The following is an 18,334-nucleotide window of genomic DNA, read 5'->3' as shown; positions in this document are numbered from 1 at the left end:
ACCGATGATCAGAGACAAAAGTAAAGTGTTTGTATAGTTGCTTTAAATATGGGTGGTTGTGTGATTGCAATTGTAGTTTTTGTATTGTTATAAGATTGAAATAAAACTTTCTGGGTTTTTAAAAATGATAATGGTGCCTCCAGCTCTAGAGGCAGGAGTACACCTGGTTATCTACAATAACAGCCTGGCGCTGTATCATAAAGAGCCATTTATGAACACAATGAGCAAAATTAAATTTTGAGACTCAAATCAACATGTTTTTATCCACAATTCCGAGTTTTCCCCACAATTCCAGAATCATCTCAGCCATGCTCTGAGTGCTTCTGCTGCTTCATATTAAACTGACATTCACCCGTGATTCTTTTGTCGCAGGTCTGCTGCACCTACTGCAACCAAATATGGGAACCCTGAAGTTACGGCTGTACAGCATCAATTGCCATATTTGCTCCCAATTCAACAAAAGAGGCCGGCTGGAGAGAGTGGCACTTGCCACAACTATATCAAAGTTTCATCTAAGGCCACAGAAACGTGAATTCGTGATTTTTTTTGGTGAAGTGAAACGGGAGAAGTTCGCCCATCACTAAACATCTCTTATAGAGCTCTAGGAGGATTCTAACATTGCAGACATTTAGCCTGGCACACTGCACCAGTGCTTGTAGCATTAATAATGGTATTAGCCACTATTTGCTTGCTGCAAGAATAGATATTAATGGAAGACTACCAAGATAAAATGAAGAGAACATGGGAATTACCAGCAGGAACAGGATGAATAAAACCAGCACAGAAAGACTGTTTATGGGATTTTGTTGAGGTAGATGTGGGCTATGCCCAATTCCCTAACAAGTCATTTAAAGGAACATGGATATGAGCCAACAGTGGGATTGGAGGTTATTAGGGATGTCTCCCTATTAAAAACATACAATACAGGTCAATGATATTTTAAGATGTTTATTGTTTTTTATAATGTACAAGATCATATTGATGTCAATCAGCCGCTGTTGTCAATTAGCCGCCATCGGGACCAAGGGGCATGTTTAACATTGGTTGTCATGGGCAACATCTCCCGAAATCTCTCCCGATATTTATCGCCAATGTTAAACATGCCCCAAGTCTGCGGGGCCCAAAGATGACATAAGGGCCCTGCAGTTGTGCCCCCGTCCCTCCCCCGATGGCTGCTATGATGTTCTGGAACTTCAGTGCTTCAGTCCTAAGGAGAGAATACTCAGTGTTAGCCATGGAGAAGGGTTGTCTGTATAAGAATTCTGCAATTCTCTTTCTATGTGTATTTACTATTATTTATATCCCATTCCCACTGCTGCTGATTTAAAGGTCAACTACTACAACTAATAATAACATTTCTCTATAGATGTGGCCTAGTTCAATGACCTCTGCCCTAATACAATCTCAGCCTTATATAATGGGCGGCATTAGTTACACAATTATAATATATGTAGTAAAGCCGGAGACTATAGTAAGAATAGGAGCAGTAGGTGGATATGGTCTGTACATCGAGTCAATTGTAATGAGAATGAGCAGTTCCCTTACTTCTCACTGCAGGTGCCATTTGATATTGCTCTTCACACCCCTTTCATTAAAGATCTTACAAATGAAGGGGTGTGATAAGAGCTTTCCAGCAGACGGCCTCCAAGCTGGATCCTTCTGGAGGCAATGGCTGACGAATGAATGGAAGTTGTCGCTCCTGGAAAAAAGAAACAGAAGCCAAAATTAAAATTGTTTATGTTAAATAAACAACCATGTGCCCTGAATACCTTAATATACCCCTCACCAAAGCTAATCCCTTGCTTGTTTCCCCACATTTAATATTCCCACCCCTCCCCTCATTACCTTTTCATTTCCCACCCATCTCCCCTTTATTTCCCCACCCTCTCTACCTCTCCCTCTTTTCCTGTTTCAGTTGAAATGACTCACCATTTGTCCCACAATAATACTGGCGCAGGTCCGTGCATGATGCGTTTCATGAGTTTTTGCTGGGGAAATCTGCTGAATGCTAGGATGTAAGAGAATACAACATAAGAACATAATGACTGACAATCACAACAGTTGGAGGGCAATTTTTCTCACTTTCAAACCTTTTCTAATTTTGTAAAAACTCAAATTTACTAAAGTTTGTTTTTCTTTCTCGATAGCCAGCACACTGAAAAAATAACGGATTCACAAACTGGAAAATTAAAATTTTTGTAATTCTGCCCTTAGTTTTTAATATTTAATAATATTCAGTGTTACAGCATGACACATACAGTAAATGCCCTCTAACTTTTCTACAAACAGTTCTTTATGTACTAACGTACAGTCCCATTGGGGTTTACTTACGGTAATAGCCTTCCGCCATTTGAAGTGCTGATATTCCCAAGGACCATATGTCAGCCTAGGTATTAAAACATAAGAAAAAGGCAAAAATTAGATAAGAAAACACACAGGGCATATAAAATATTCTAGTTGTGGATCATTCAAAATACTTTTTCTATCTATTTGGAATGCACAGTAACAAAATACAGTAGAACTCCCATTTTATGTATTACAGGGGATTAGAAAAAAATGGTGTAAGGTCCAGGAAAGTGGAAAATCAGGAGAATTCATTATACATCATATAAAAGTGGGGCCACACACAAAAATCAAATAAAATCAAAGGGTGTGAAATGAAGGTTTCACTGTACAATACAAAACCTGACCTTTGTATTAATATAAAACATTTGAAGGAGTAAAGTGATGTGACTGTTATCACTAAAGAATGACCCCAGGCTGAGCTGGAAAACCCCATAAAGAGTCAAGTGGAGTTGGTTTCTAATACTCCTGTGCACTGCACTCAGATTTGAGAATTTCTCTCTTCGCTTCTCCCTCTCATGTCACAGAAACCACTTTACAGCTTTGGATTCACTGTTATGAGAGGGGCATGTGAAGTGAGTGAAAAAGTCCATGCAGTGCACCCCGTGTAAGCTCCATACATTATATATAAAGTGAGAGAGAAGATATCACAATACCTTAGAGTTATACCATATGGTCTTCTTGCCAAAATTGGCCAGTACTTCTGGCGCCAGGTATGGAATCCGCCCAGACGTGCTGTGACTCATTTCCCCGATGGTGGCAGAGCTGAAATCACCTGAAATTGTATGACAAAAGCAGGAATTGTAATATTCATTTATAAATGTATCCAATAAAAAACATGGATAAATCCGTTTTTTCAGATTCTAAGCATCACTTACTGATCTTTACATCTGCCGATGTTGTCAGGATAATGTTCTGGGGCCGCAGGTCGTGATGGATGACCTTTTTGTTTTCTAGATGACACAGGCCCTGGGAAATGAATAAAGCAAATATATTAATATTTTTTCTGCTCTTAATTGAACTAGATTTAGCCAGAAAAGTGCCAAGGAGGATCACATGAGACATACCTTTAATACCTCCTTGCAGATGTACGCTATCCAGCTTTCATGCAAGGAGTACTGCTCACTGGTGTAGATTAGATCTTCCACCGCTACACCATTCCAACGCTCCATAGAAATCTAGAAAAGAAAGTTTGACACATAAATTTGTGTGGTCTATAATTTTATTAGGAAGTCTGGGGAAAGGCTGTGTGGATGTGAGTCAGAAATAGACCTACACAAGCATTCTGGGTGTAACTACAATATCAGGTGCAACTGAGAACAAAGTGATCCACATGCACCGTGACTCTTTCTTACCAAAATGAATAATATTTGCATCCAAAATGTTTGCTTGTATTAGAGCTGTTGACTGGCATGTTGGTGCATAAATTGTAACCTGAATAAACACTTCCTTACCCACAGTCCTTCATAGTGGGGCTTCTTTACAGAGGCACGTTGGTAATAAGCCCCATAGTAGCCAATGACATTTTCGTGGCCTCTGATAAGTTCAAGGACTTCCACTTCTTGAAGGATGTCTTTTCTCTTCTAGTTTCAAACAAAAGAAGCAAAGTCAGTACAATGGATACAATTACAAATACCCCAGCCTAACTTGTAGTTCTGAAAAATGTTAGTTTTGTAATATCCCTACATGAGACTTGCACAATATGTTTGCCTCTCTCTGTTCTTATTTCTTAAATCCCATACATTTTTCCATACAAGTTCTCCTTCTACTAAAAATCAGGTATAAAAAAATTTTTATTTGTATCTAATAATTATTATTATCAAGACTCATTACCTCTATGTCCTTTACGATGGTCACGGACACATCCAGTTGTTCTTTACGGTGCCAACCCTGCAACAAAAGTAGCCGATGAATCTCTGATCATTACTGTGTCGGAACATTAGGGAAAGCAAACACACATACTGGGTGGATATGGGAAGGTTTATTGGCAGATTGAGAAGCACAAGGAAAACACAGAAGGGACAAAAACTCTAGAGGGAACAACCAATCGGCAGAATCAACAGAATTACCCAAAACCATGACACAAGTTAAGCCATAAAATATCTTACGGTATAATTCATCCCGTAGCTGTCCTGTCCTGTTGGCTCCAGGATTTGCAGATATGTCCTGGGCGTCTAAAACATAACATTGTATTAAAAACATGATAAATACAAAACTGAATTAAAATAGTGCAACCTTTCCAATATGTGAGAAGAACAGGAGGTGTAGGGGAGCTGGGGACTGGTGTATTAGGGGAGAAGGCTGAGGGATGGAATATTTAAGTCAAACCATTTGCTGTGCTTTTGCGTTGTTTAGTGTTCCAAAATACAGTTTAAAAGCTGCTTACCGGGAACTTTACTTCAAGCTGATTCTCCTGGGGAAGACAAAAAAGGTTTTCTCAGATCAATTGTTTTTGGGAAGTGCTAAAATTATAATTAGTGGGAACATTTTTATTATATGAACTGAACCCTGGAGTGCTTAAATGGAAAGTCCATTTTTGTTCTATTGAGACTAGATGATTTTTTGTCTACCTGACAAATGTTAGTGTCAGGTGGTTTTGGAGACTAGTTAAGAAATTAGATGAAAAAGGTGTTGGGAAATGTATCAGGTCTCATTTAAAGAAGCTAAAATGCAATCTTGCATAAAATATAGGTTGATTTTTATTTGCCCCTACTCTTCCTCTCCTATTCTTACCTGGCAGTTGTTCATGCCCAGATCCAGCTCTTGCTTTTGTTTTTCCTGGCAGTTGGTATCGTCAGGGGTTTCTGATGGTTCCTGGTTAAGAGATAAAAGTCAAGTTATCAAATCAACTCAACAGCATTTTAAAAAAGAAGCGCAAAAAATGTAGATGTAATATTTAGGGATTGGTGTTTTATTTTCTAATTATTCGGTAGTTACTTGGCAGATGACATTGAAAGAGCCAACAGATCACCCTGGTTAAGAGCAACGGTAAAACAGGCTGTTAGTTCAGCACTCTCCTCTGGGAATATGATGATGTTGTAATGGGAAAGCATCAAGCTAACAGAGCTCATGTTTAAAAAAAGAAAAGGCTAAAAATTGTGGAGGGTGCCCCACTAGAAAGAGCCAGACTAAATATCCAACCTAGTAACCCTTGCTTATCAAAAAAGACTTTGGTAATGATTATAATAATAGTAAGAGGCCTATAAGGAACAATGTTATTAGGGCATTGCCAGTAAAAGTCAACACAACCTGTAAATTTTCATTTCTATTTTTTATAACAGATGGTAATTGGTTGGAATAGGCAACTTAGCACCTATGCTGGTAATAAATTTCTGTAAATATTGTTATTGGGATAGAGATTATTTATGAAGCATGTAACTATGTTCTTTTAAATGCATTGGGGCCACTGAACAATTCATTGTTGGTTACCTCATAGGTGTCACATTGGGGCTCTTCAAGTCTTTCGACGGTTTCCTAATTAACAGAGAAAATGTTATTTTATAAGTTCAATCCGCGGACATTATTACAAAATAAATCTTTGTTACTCATTGGTTATGTCCTTCTTACCAGGGAGTGGCAGGGGCTGATATCAGCTATCAGAACTTGCTCCTGCTCCACTTGTTGTTCTTCCACTTGTTGTTCTTCCTGTTTAAGCAAAGGGAAAAAAAGATTTTAAAAATGTTATTTTATAAGTTCAACCCGCGGACATTATTACAAAATAAATCTTTGTTACCCATTGGTTATGTCTGTCTTACCTGGGAGTGGCAGGGGCTGCTATCAGCTCTTAGATCTTGTTCCTGCCCCACTTGTTGTTGTTCCTGAAAAAAAAAAAAAAAGGTTTTGAAAATGTTAATTTACAAGTTCAACCCGCGGACATTATTACAAAATAAATCTTTGTTACTCATTGGTTATGTCCTTCTTACCTGGGAGTGGCAGGGGCTGCTATCAGCTATCAGATCTTGCTCCTGCTCCACTTGTTGTTGTTCCTGTTTAAGAAAAGGGAAAAAAAAGATTTTGAAAATGTTATTTTATCAATTCAACCTGCGGACATTATCACAAAATAAAATCTTTGTTACTCATTGGTTATGTCCTTCTTACCTGGGAGTGGAAGGGGCTGCTATCAGCTATAAGATCTTGCTCCTGTTCTTCCACTTGTTGTTGTTCCTGAAAAAAAAGATTTTGAAAATGTTATTTTATAAGTTCAACCCACGGACATTATTACAAAATAAATTTTTGTTACTCATTGGTTATGTCCTTCTTACCTGGGAGTGGCAGGGGCTGCTATCAGCTATCAGATCTTGTTCCTGCTCCACTTGTTGTTCTTCCACTTGTTCTTCCTGAAAAAAAAAGGTTTTGAAAATGTTAATGTACAAGTTCAACCCGCGGACATTATTACATAATAAATCTTTGTTACTAATTGGTTATGTCCTTCTTACCTGGGAGTGGCAGGGGCTGCTATCAGCTATCAGATCTTGTTCCTGCTCCACTTGTTGTTCTTCCTGAAAAAAAAAAGTTTTTGAAAATGTTATTTTATAAGTTCAACCCGCGGACATTATTACAAAATAAATCTTTGTTACTCATTGGTTATGTCCTTCTTACCTGGGAGTGGCAGGGGCTGCTATCAGCTCTCAGATCTTGTTCCTGCTCCACTTGTTGTTCCTCCTGTTTAAGACAAAAAAAAAACGATTTTTAAAAAAGATTTCCCAGCTCAATACTGTAACAAAATATTTCCTCAAAATATTTTTTATATATTACAACCATAGCATTTCTTCTTACCTGATCGATGTTGATATCAGGAGTTTCTGGAGTCTCCTGGTTAAGAGAAGGAAAGAAAAAAAACATTGTATTATTGGTGTTATAAAGAAGCTAAAGTACAATCTTGCATAAAACATACAGTGATTTTTTCTCCACACACTCTTTCTGATGTGCTTACCTGGCAGATGGTTACAGCCAGCTCTAGTTTCTGCTCTGGTTTTTCTGATGGTACCTGGTTAAAAGATAAAAGTGAAGTTATCAAAACAACTCAGCTTTTTGGAGAAGAAGTTCAAATAATTGTGTAATATTTAGGGATTGGTGTTTTGATTTATTCAGTACTTATTGGCAGATAGTATTTCCAGAATCAACAGGTTGTACCTGGTTAAGAGGGGAAAATAGATCATATGTGGATGTAAATCATCTTTATATCACACAATTTAGCTTAATGGATTATAGTTTTAGTTAATGTTTCCATAAATAGTAACCATCTTGCTCAATAAACTGCTTTCCTAACATATTCCATGAATATCACCAGATTATCGTGGTGAAGAGCAATGATATAAGAGACTGTTAGATCAGTGGTCTCCTCTGGAAATATGTTCCAATGGGGAGCACTGAGCTAATGACGCTCCTGTTAAAAATATGGCTACAAACTTGTGGAACTGGGCCCTCTAGAAAAGGCTTGGGATTTAGCTGGGAGGGGGCCCAGACTAATATAACAACCATTACCTCAGTAAAAAGAATTGTGGTAATGATAATAATTATAATAAATCAACACAACATTTAAGGGGAGCTAAAACATAAAGACTGTTTGATACCAACTCCTTTACTGCTTACCAGGCAGATTATTTCGTTGGGTTCCTCCTGGTTAAATGATAAAAAGGTGGTGTTATTTTATTCAATTAAAGGCCTATTATTCACTGTTAGTTATCACTAAATGAGTATGGTTAATTTTGGAAACATATGATTTTGATTAGTTATAACTAATGTGAGTAAATAAATGCAGAGTCAGAACAGGGATTTATTCTGATAATAATAATAATGCAAAGACCAAGGGGTTATCCCTTTGATCAAGGAAGAAAAGTGTTTTACTAAGGTCCAAGAACAAAAGAACACACCGGCACACGAGACTTGTATCTGCAGGGCAAGCCCTTGCAAAAGTTTTTACTGCGGTGGTGCAACGTTTCGGGGCTCCGCCCCTTTGTCAAGCATACTACATACAGGTGCAAATGAACATTATAAAGGCAAAACAATTAGTGCTTCATTATGCAAAAATGTGAATGATCAATTTCATATAAAAAAAAATTTCATTATATAGATACCAATTATCAAAAATACATAGAAAAAAGATTGTTATAAAAATACTTAGATTCTTTTCACAATTATTGTATATAAGTGTCATTATAAATAGAGTAAGGCACACAATACTTTTAAGTCCATATTAATGAAAGCAGCAAATTCAAAGTCCCAGTGTTGGAAACCTCAATTGAAACTTGCAATTGAGGTTTCCAACACTGGGACTTTGAATTTGCTGCTTTCATTAATATGGACTTAAAAGTATTGTGTGCCTTACTCTATTTATAATGACACTTATATATAATAATTGTGAAAAGAATCTAAGTATTTTTATAACAATCTTTTTTCTATGTATTTTTGATAATTGGTATCTATATAATGAAAATTTTTTTATATGAAATTGATCATTCACATTTTTGCATAATGAAGCACTAATTGGTTTGCCTTTATAATGTTCATTTGCACCTGTATGTAGTATGCTTGACAAAGAGGCGGAGCCCCGAAACGTTGCACCACCGCAGTAAAAACTTTTGCAAGGGCTTGCCCTGCAGATACAAGTCTCGTGTGCCGGTGTGTTCTTTTGTTCTAGTTACTGGGAGGTCACCGTACCCTCCATTCATTGAGCACCGAGCTAATCTACACATCTACACAACGGGTGTGCGAGGGTCTACTCCAATCGAAGTTACTAAGGTCCAAGACATCATGAAATGTGTCATCTATGAATTTGGTAATGGATTATCCTGTAGCTGAATGTCACTATTAAATGGCTTTACAAGTAAGGAAGGTGCCCGAGGTTATCAAGTCCCGGACTAATGATGATTAATCTAATGAGAAATAATGGGGGATGTGGTCAATATGAATAAACTGGTGAAATCCAGTTTAATCAGTGGGTTTGGTTTTTTTTGGACCAGTATGAATTGAACATGTATATGGTGCAGCTTCATCAAGGTATAAATCTATAGGCAAGGAAATAAACAGGGTTTGAATAGTTAGGAAAATGGTGTCACATATGTTTGTTGCCCAGTTCTTCAACACTTACCACAACAGATTTTCTGATGGTTTTATCCTTTTTTTTCTAAGGAAGACATAAAGAAAAGGTTTTATCACAAAAAAGCAATTAGCAGATAGGAAAACTTTAATTAAATAAATACTATAAATCCAACTATAAAACACCTGACTCTCTCTCTCTATATATATATATATAAATGTGTGTGTGTATATATTGCATTATTAGGGATGCACCGAATCCAGAATTTGCCCTTCAACAAGATTCGGATTTGTCTGAATATTTCTACCGGCTGAACCAAATCCGAATCCTCATTTGCATATGCAAATTAGGGGTGGGGAAGGAAATTGTGTGACTTATGTCACAAAACAAGGAAGTAAAAATGTTTTCCCCTTCCCATCCCTAATTTGCAGGATTCAGATTTGGTATTTGGCCCAATCTTTTTCAAACGATTTAGGGGTTCAGCCGAATCCAAAATAGTGGATTTGGTGCATCCCTAAGCATTATTCTTTTAAAAGTTAAAAAACACAAGTTCATTTTTTGGACTTGGTGAAACCTAATCCAAACCCTAAGGGGTAGATTTATCAAGGGTCAAAGAATTTTCAAATTCTAATTTTGAATTCTAATTTTTGTGTTATTTTAAGTGAAATTCGACCAGGGATTAGTTAAAATTTGATTCTAGTTTTTAAAAATACAATTAATTTGAATTTTGAAATGATCATGTAGTGGCCCTTGAAGAATTCAAATTAGACTATTCGCCACCTTAAATCTGCCGAATTACTGTTTTATCTTATGGGGGATGTCCTGGAATTAAGTTGTTTGCCACCTTTTTTCAAAGAAAAAGACTCCAATTGAGTTTGATTTGAGTTTGCAGGTAGATCCCATTCACCCAAATTGCATAAATTACATTTTTTGGAAAGTTTTCAATTGTTTTTAACTTGAATTTTGAGTTCATGGGAGTTTATATAAATTCAACCCTTGTTAAATCTGCCCCTTAAAGTCAGGACATATTAGCAATCTAAATATGAAAATAAGGATTTGGTCTTAGGGTCAAAAATGTGTATTGGGTATTTAATGACATCATTAAGAATTGGGTATAAAATCAAGTAGAATGCAGTGTATTCCCTATACTAGAGCGGAATCATATAACATATATGAATGGAAACAGCACTAGTGACTGTAGCACAATACACAGATATATTGAGGCCCAGTGAGTGTGAGCTGTGAGCAATCTGTCTCATCATGTTCACTATCAGCAACTGTCAGTGGGTCACAAACAGAACAAAGTTCAGAGATGATCCAGTAACAGAGTCTGAGGACAAGTTTCTGCTTCCATGAAGTTATTCACTAAATGAAATATGTCATGTTACAGTAGATAAAATGACGTCCTTACCTTGCGGAAACAGAAGCATTTACGAATCGCCTTCCACATGTTGGTGGGAATCACTCAAAACTGTTTGGATCGATGAAAGTTCTCTGGATTGATGAAAATTCTTTGAATCGCCGAAAAGTCTTTGAAACTCGGAAAATTCTTTGATTCGCAGAAGTCTTTGATTCGCCGAAAAAAATCTTTGAATCTCAGAAATCTTTGAATCGCGGAAAGTTCTTTGGATCGCAGAAAATTCTTTGAAACTCGGAAATTCTCTCTATGGAGATAAAAAGAAACACTTTAGTAATCCCAATACAGTATTCTTTGTGTTGTATAATCCCTATATGTGTATATATAAATATATAGGTACAAAGTAACATAGTACAGCTAGGGGACCTGTTATCCAGAATGCTCGGGACCTAAGGGTTTCCGGATAATGGATCTTTCTTTAATTTGGACCTTTAAGTCTACTAGAAAATCATGTAAACATTAAATAAAGCCAATAGGCTGGTTTTGCTTCCAATAAGGATTAATTATATCTTAGTTGGGATCAAGTACAAGCTACTGTTTTATTATTACGCAGAAAAAGAAAAATTATTTTTTAATAATTGCATTATTTGGATAATTATTATTTGGCCTTTTTGTAAATCAGAGCATTCTGGATAACGGGTTTCTGGATAACAGATCCTTTTCTAGTACCACACTTAAAGGGAATACTTTTACCTTTTATTTGATCCCAACTAAGATATCATACATCCTTATTTGAGGAAAAACAATTCTATTGGGTTTAATTAATGTTTCAATTGATTTTTAGTAGATTTAAGGCATGAAGATCCAAATTACAGAGGGATCCCTTAAGTAAAAAAAAAACCAGGTTCTGAATACAGTTCAAAATAAAATGATCTATAAAGTCATACATTCTAAAATATTCATGACACCATTAGCCGTCTGTAAGACCACTAAGTACCAGTATAAAAGAATTATTTTTGATAAAGTTTTCCTCCCAAATACACAGAGTTCTGCTCACCTCAGTCGCCTGATCAAGAATGAGAAATCTCAGGGCTACAGCTGGACACCTTGACTTTGTCCATTATGACATCACAATGACATTATGCAAATGTTTGTTTACACAGCAGTGAGATTCAGAGCATTATGACATCATACTTGCAGCCCAAGGCAGGACAGTTATATGAGCAAGTTACATAACGGTTGCTGGGTTCAGTTAATTTCAAATAAATTGAAGAGTAAAATGCAATGGGTTTTGTTGGCAAGATGAGAGTGTGTTTATTCATTATCCATTCTCAATATGGGGAATGATATCATTACAGCATGTATAATTATTCATACAAGGAATGGTACAAGTAATATATCACAGAGTCTGCCCCATTATTGTATGTAATGTATATGAGTGTAGTGAACGCATTACAGGTATAGTATCCCTTATCCGGAAACCCATTATTCAGAAAGCTCCAAATTACGGAAAGACCGTCTCCCATAGACTCCATTTTATCCAATAATGCCACATTTTTAAAAATAAATTTCCTTTTTCTGTGTAATAATAAAACAGTAGCTTGTACTTGATCCCAACTAAGATATAATTAATCCTTATTGGAGGCAAAACCAGCCTATTCTGTTTATTTAATATTTACATGATTTTCTAGTAGACTTAAGTTATAAAGATCTACGGAAAGATCCATTATCCGGAATACCCCAAGTCTCAAGCATTCTGGATAACAAGTCCCATATCTGTATTGGCTTGTACCTGACATTCACTAAGTTAGAAACAATCTTTTCTCATTGTTTTAGTATCCAAAAGTCTACATTTAGCATAGGGACTGTGCTGTCATTCTATGTATATAATTTGAGTACATGAAGGGGGTTATTTATCAAAGTCTCAATATTTTCTGCTACAAACTCCAATCCAATCTACTCCGGTTTTTCACGCTTATTTATTACATTTTCCGAAAAAGTTGCTTTGCAGGAAAAAAAAAATCGATTTTATTAGGTTTAAATTATTAAATTACATTTTTTTCCAGATTTTTCATCTGATTTTCACGATTTCTTCAGATTTTTCACCCAAAAACTCAGATTTTTGCCCGAAAGCTCCGAAATCTTTGGGGTATTACACGAAACCCAGCGCACATCAAAAAATCATTGGTGCTTCTCCCATTGACTTATATGCAACCTCCACAGGTCTGAGATGCCGGATTTTCTGATTCTGAATTTTCCATCCTTGGGGTTTAATAAATTCCAAAAACGGTTTAATTTTTCAAAAGTCCGATTTTATTTAATAAAAATCATGAATTTTACGTGCATTCGGAGTTTAGTAAATAACCCCTGAATTGTTGTCATTATAATACAACATAACATATTATTGATGTAGAATCAAGTACAACATCCCCCCCTTCAAAATCAAAATGCAGTTACATTTTTTTCATACAATTGACCTGGGGAAATGACACTTTAGAATTAAAGCCATAAAGCAATGATGTGCAGTATGTGGGATAGAAACGGAGATTATGATGTAGATAATGGGATGCTAAACTGGCAGCTGCCTCTTTATACTGGCAGTTTGACAGCTTGGATAAGGTAAAATTATTAATGGGGGGAAATTGTGTCCCAGAATGTTCTAATACATACAAGCAGCAGTGTATAGGATTTGCCCGTGCATATGTGTAAATATTCTAAGCGAGTACACACACTGTACAGTTTTGTTTCCTATAAGAAAAAAATATATGTACGTGCCAGGAGCATCTGCTTAAAGGGGTGGTTCACCTTTAAATTAACTTTCAGTATGTTATAGAATTGCTGACTCTAAGCAACTTTTCAATTGGTCTTAATTTTTTCTTTTTTTTACGGTTTTTGAATGATTTGACTTTTTCGTATGACTCTTTCCAGCTTTCAAATGGGGGTCACTGACCCCATCTAAAAAACAAATGCTCTGTAAGGCTACAAATATATTGTTGTTGCTACTGTTTATTACTCACCTTTCTATTCAGGTCTCTCCTATTCATATTCCAGTCTCTTATTCACATCAATGCATGGTTGCTAGGGGGATTTGGACCCTAGCAACCAGACTGATGAAATTGCAAACTGGAGAGCTGCTGAATAAAAAGCTAAATAACTCAAAAAAACACAAATAATATAATATGAAAACCAATTGCAAATTGTCTCAGAATATCACTCTCTACATCAGGGATCCCCAACCTTTTGAACCCGTGAGCAACATTCAGAAGTAAAAAGGAGTTGGGGAGCAACACCAACATGAAAAATGTTCCTGGGGTGCCAAATATGGGCTGTGACTGGCCATTTAGTAGCTCCTATGTGGATTGTCAACATACATTGACGATCTGTTTGGCAGTACATCTGGTTTTTATACAACCAAAACTTGCTTCCAAGCCTGGAATTCAAAAATAAGCCCCTGCTTTGAGGCCACTGAGAACAACATCCAAGGGGTTGGAGAGCAACATGTTGCTCACGAGCTACTGGTTGGGGATCACTGCTCTACATCATACTAAAAGTTAACTCAAAGGTGAACAACCCCTTTAAGACAGCTCCATCTATTTTCTATTTACTGTCTCACTCATGGTACAAAAAACATTCTGTGGGCTGCTGGACCAACTCACAATGGGCACGAATAACTCACAATATACAGAACAGTAGTGACGGGCGAAATTTGTCCTGTTTCGATTCGTCACAAAATTCGCAAATTTCCAGAGAAATTTGCAAAACGGGCGAAAAATTGTCGAAACGCGTATTTTGACGCTGGCATCGATTGGCGAGCACCAAAATTGATGCCAGCTACAATTACGATGCTGGCGACATTTGACGCACATTAAAGTCAATGGGCGTCTGTTAATTGTTGCCAGCATCGGAATTGTCGCCGGCATCAAAAAAACTTTGATCCTGGTGATTTTTTGCTAGCAAATTTTCACGACAACGTCACTAATTTTTTCTGCCGGCGGTGAAACATGCAAATTTGCCTCGAATTTGCGCCTGCTGAATAAATCCGCCGATCACTACTGATTAGTAATTCAGATTTGTGCCATTCTGCATCAAAGTCAATGTATGATCCAATTTGCTGGTATTTAATACAGGGCTCCCCCTACACTAAGCAGTGCTGCACACTGTGCTCTGAACTGTAATCCAACACAGGGCACAGAGCACAGGTTGTACCACTAGTGTGTAGCACTTTAAATGTGAATAAATGGTAACATTAGTAACCCCCTCATCATGCTGTGATTTTGTCACTCTTTTCCTTAATTAAAGGGATACTGTCATGGGAAACGTTTTTTTTTATGCATCAGTTAATAGTGCTGCTCCAGTAGAATTCTGCACTGAAAATCGTTTCTCAAAAGAGCAAAATGATTTTTTATATTTAATTTTGAAATCTGACATGGGGCTAGACATATTGTCAGTTTTCCAGCTGCCCCCAGTCATGTGACTTGTGCTCTGATAAACTTCAATCACTCTTTACTGCTGTACTGCAAATTGGAGGGATATCAACCCCCCCAGCAACCTAACAACAGAACAATGGGAAGGTAACGAGATAGCAGCTCCCTAACACAAGATAACAGCTGCCTGTTAGATCTAAGAACAACACTCAATAGTAAAATCCAGGTCCCACTGAGACACATTCAGTAACATTGAGTATGAGAAACAACAGCCTGCCAGAAAGCAGTTCCATTCAAAAGTGCTGGCTTTTTCTGAAAGCACATGACCAGGCAAAATGACCTGAGACCTACACACCAACATTACAACTAATGAATATACTTGTTGGATTAGGAATGAAATTTTATTTGGAAAATGAATCATTCGCAGTGTAAACAGTGTAATTAAGGAATAAAAACGAAACCATAAAAATCATAACAGAATCCCTTTAAAATGTATGTTCATAAACTATAGTAGTACTTATCTGTTATCTACTGTGTATCCTGTGCTTAAATGGCTTCCCCATGGCTACACAGCAGCTTGTTTATATAAACTATAGTAGTACTTATCTGTTATCTACTGTGTATCCTGTGCTTAAATGGCTTCCCCATGGCTACACAGCAGCTTGTTTATATAAACTACAGTAGTACTTATCTGTTATCTACTGTGTATCCTGTGCTTGAATGGCTGCCCCATGCTAAACCGCAGTTTGTTTATATAAACTATAGTTGTACTTATCTGTTATCTACTGTGTATCCTGTGCTTGAATGGCTGCCCCCATGGCTACACAGCAGCTTGTTTATATAAACTATAGTAGTACTTTTCTGTTATCTACTGTGTATCCTGTGCTTAAATGGCTTCCCCATGGCTACGCAGCAGCTTGTTTATATAAACTATAGTAGTACTTATCTGTTATCTACTGTGTATCCTGTGCTTAAATGGTTGCCCCCATGCTACACCGCAGCTTGTTTATATAAACTATAGTAGTACTTATCTGTTATCTACTGTGTATCCTGTGCTTAAATGGCTTCCCCATGGCTACGCAGCAGCTTGTTTATATAAACTATAGTAGTACTTATCTGTTATCTACTGTGTATCCTGTGCTTGAATGGCTTCCCCATGGCTACGCAGCAGCTTGTTTATATAAACTATAGTAGTACTTATCTGTTATCTACTGTGTATCCTGTGCTTAAATGGCTTCCCCATGGCTACGCAGCAGCTTGTTTATATAAACTATAGTAGTACTTATCTGTTATCTACTGTGTATCCTGTGCTTAAATGGTTGCCCCCATGCTACACCGCAGCTTGTTTATATAAACTATAGTAGTACTTATCTGTTATCTACTGTGTATCCTGTGCTTAAATGGCTTCCCCATGGCTACGCAGCAGCTTGTTTATATAAACTATAGTAGTACTTATCTGTTATCTACTGTGTATCGTGTGCTTGAATGGCTGCCCCCATGGCTACGCAGCAGCTTGTTTATATAAACTATAGTAGTACTTATCTGTTATCTACTGTGTATCCTTTGCTTGAATGGCTGCCCCCATGGCTACACAGCAGCTTGTTTATATAAACTATAGTAGTACTTATCTGTTATCTACTGTGTATCCTGTGCTTGAATGGCTGCCCCCATGGCTACACAGCAGCTTGTTTATATAAACTATAGTAGTACTTATCTGTTATCTACTGTGTATCCAGTGCTTGAATGGCTGCTCCTATGGCTACACAGCAGCTTGTTTATATAAACTATAGTAGTACTTATCTGTTATCTATCCTGTGTTTGAATGGCTGCCCCCTGAAGTAAACACACCAATTGTAGCAGTGCAGAGCAATAGCACATTATATTCTAATTACTATAAAACACTTTTCTTTGGTGTGACTGTTCCTTTAATATATCATCATAGAGCACACAATATTTACTTCAATTAACCTGGAAGATGCAGCCACTGAAGATGCATGAAGACCTCCCTAACAAAACAAGGTGTCATCTCCCAGGGCATTGGCCTTCTCTGATAAGACCCACGGCAAGATCTAATCATGGAGGAGTAACATTATATAAGCAAGTCTCATTAAGCACAAGGTTAAACCAGAGGAAGTGCCATGGTAATGCATTATTCACATGGCAATGCACATTAGTAAGCAAGGAAAGCAGAACCGCTCATTATGGAGGAAACAACAGGAGTTCTCTTCTGGCTTGAAGAGATTACAGAGTAAATTACTGATGCCAAAACTGTGGTCAGAGAGCTGAACCTAACACATAAAGGTGAGATATTGAGAATCAGTTCTTTATCTTTGACTTGGTTCTAAAATACAATCGAAAAAATCCAGTAACACACCAGTAGTGTTGAAAATTCTTCAGTGTTTTATTTAGCCCATACAAACACACAAAGGGCAACGTTGCCCTTTGTGTGTTTGTATGGGCTAAATAAAACACTGAAGAATTTTCAACACTACTGGTGTGCTACTGGATTTTTTCGATTGGATGTGGAATTTGACCCGGCTTGCAGGCAAAGGTCTTCCAGTCTAGCACCTGGACCTACACAGGTGAATATAGGAGGGTAGAGCACTTCTAAATACTTGCTGTTGGTTCTAAAATACGGGAACTGCCTGGTCCAATACTGAACCCACCTCCTGGGCAAAACAGAGAGAGAGAGAGGAAACTCGGCTTGGGTGTAGGTTTTTGTGGAGGCATCTTGGAAGTAAATGCTGCTAGTTAAAGAGGTGGTTCACCTTTGAGTTAAATTTTAGTACAGGTATGAGACCTGTTATCCAGAATGCTCGGGACCTGGGGTTTTCCGCATAACGGATCTTTCCGTAATTTGGGTCTTCATGCCTTAAGTCTACTAGAAATTAATTTAAACATTAAATAAACCCAATAGGCTGGTTTTGCTTCCAATAAGGATTAATTATATCTTAGCTGGGATCAAGTACAAGTTACTGTTTTATTATTACACAAATAAAAGGAAATTATTTTTAAAAATTTGGATTATTTGGATAAAATGGAGTCTATGGGAGACAGCCATTCCGTAATTCGGAGCTTTCTGGATATCGGGTTTCCAGATAAGGGATCCTATACCTGTACAGGTATAGGAGCCGCTATCCAGAAATGAGTTATCCAGAAAGCTCTGAATTA

The 18,334-nt window shown here is 37.2% G+C and overlaps 2 protein-coding genes across 2 annotated transcripts; both read right to left on the bottom strand.

Annotated features, from left to right (window-relative positions):
• Nucleotides 1-909: 909 nt before the first annotated feature.
• Nucleotides 910-3,112, bottom strand: LOC121399666 (serine/threonine-protein kinase dst3-like). The gene is made up of 5 exons (XM_041581204.1): nt 3,000-3,112; nt 2,332-2,386; nt 1,930-2,008; nt 1,546-1,699; nt 910-1,207 (listed from the first exon to the last, which is right to left on the bottom strand). The coding sequence occupies exons 1-4, from the start codon at nt 3,087-3,089 to the stop codon at nt 1,549-1,551; spliced, it is 375 nt and encodes a 124-aa protein (XP_041437138.1). The 5' UTR covers nt 3,090-3,112; the 3' UTR covers nt 910-1,207; nt 1,546-1,548.
• A 199-nt stretch (nt 3,113-3,311) lies between these two features.
• LOC121399665 (serine/threonine-protein kinase mig-15-like) lies at nt 3,312-5,983 on the bottom strand. Its single transcript, XM_041581203.1, has 8 exons — nt 5,911-5,983; nt 5,773-5,817; nt 5,077-5,157; nt 4,730-4,756; nt 4,452-4,517; nt 4,177-4,233; nt 3,798-3,926; nt 3,312-3,521 (listed from the first exon to the last, which is right to left on the bottom strand). Exons 3-8 carry the CDS (start codon nt 5,089-5,091, stop codon nt 3,396-3,398), a joined length of 420 nt encoding a protein of 139 aa, XP_041437137.1. The 5' UTR covers nt 5,092-5,157; nt 5,773-5,817; nt 5,911-5,983; the 3' UTR covers nt 3,312-3,395.
• Nucleotides 5,984-18,334: the final 12,351 nt, after the last annotated feature.

This window comes from Xenopus laevis, chromosome 2L, assembly GCF_017654675.1.
Source record: "Xenopus laevis strain J_2021 chromosome 2L, Xenopus_laevis_v10.1, whole genome shotgun sequence".
NCBI lineage: Eukaryota > Metazoa > Chordata > Amphibia > Anura > Pipidae > Xenopus > Xenopus laevis.
This window is presented reverse-complemented; position numbering and strand designations above follow the sequence as displayed.

Excerpts from the sequence above, each read along its gene's own strand:
- LOC121399666 (XM_041581204.1), bottom strand. The coding sequence starts at position 3,089 with ATGAGTCACAGCACGTCTGGGCGGATTCCATACCTGGCGCCAGAAGTA. Across the intron at positions 2,387-2,999 it reads CCATATGGTATAACTCTAAG|GCTGACATATGGTCCTTGGG; the intron begins GTATTGTGATAT and ends TTTAATACCTAG. Across the intron at positions 2,009-2,331 it reads AATGGCGGAAGGCTATTACC|CATTCAGCAGATTTCCCCAG; the intron begins GTAAGTAAACCC and ends CTTACATCCTAG.
- LOC121399665 (XM_041581203.1), bottom strand. Across the intron at positions 4,518-4,729 it reads AGCTTGAAGTAAAGTTCCCG|ACGCCCAGGACATATCTGCA; the intron begins GTAAGCAGCTTT and ends GTTATGTTTTAG. Across the intron at positions 3,927-4,176 it reads CCATCGTAAAGGACATAGAG|AAGAGAAAAGACATCCTTCA; the intron begins GTAATGAGTCTT and ends GTTTGAAACTAG.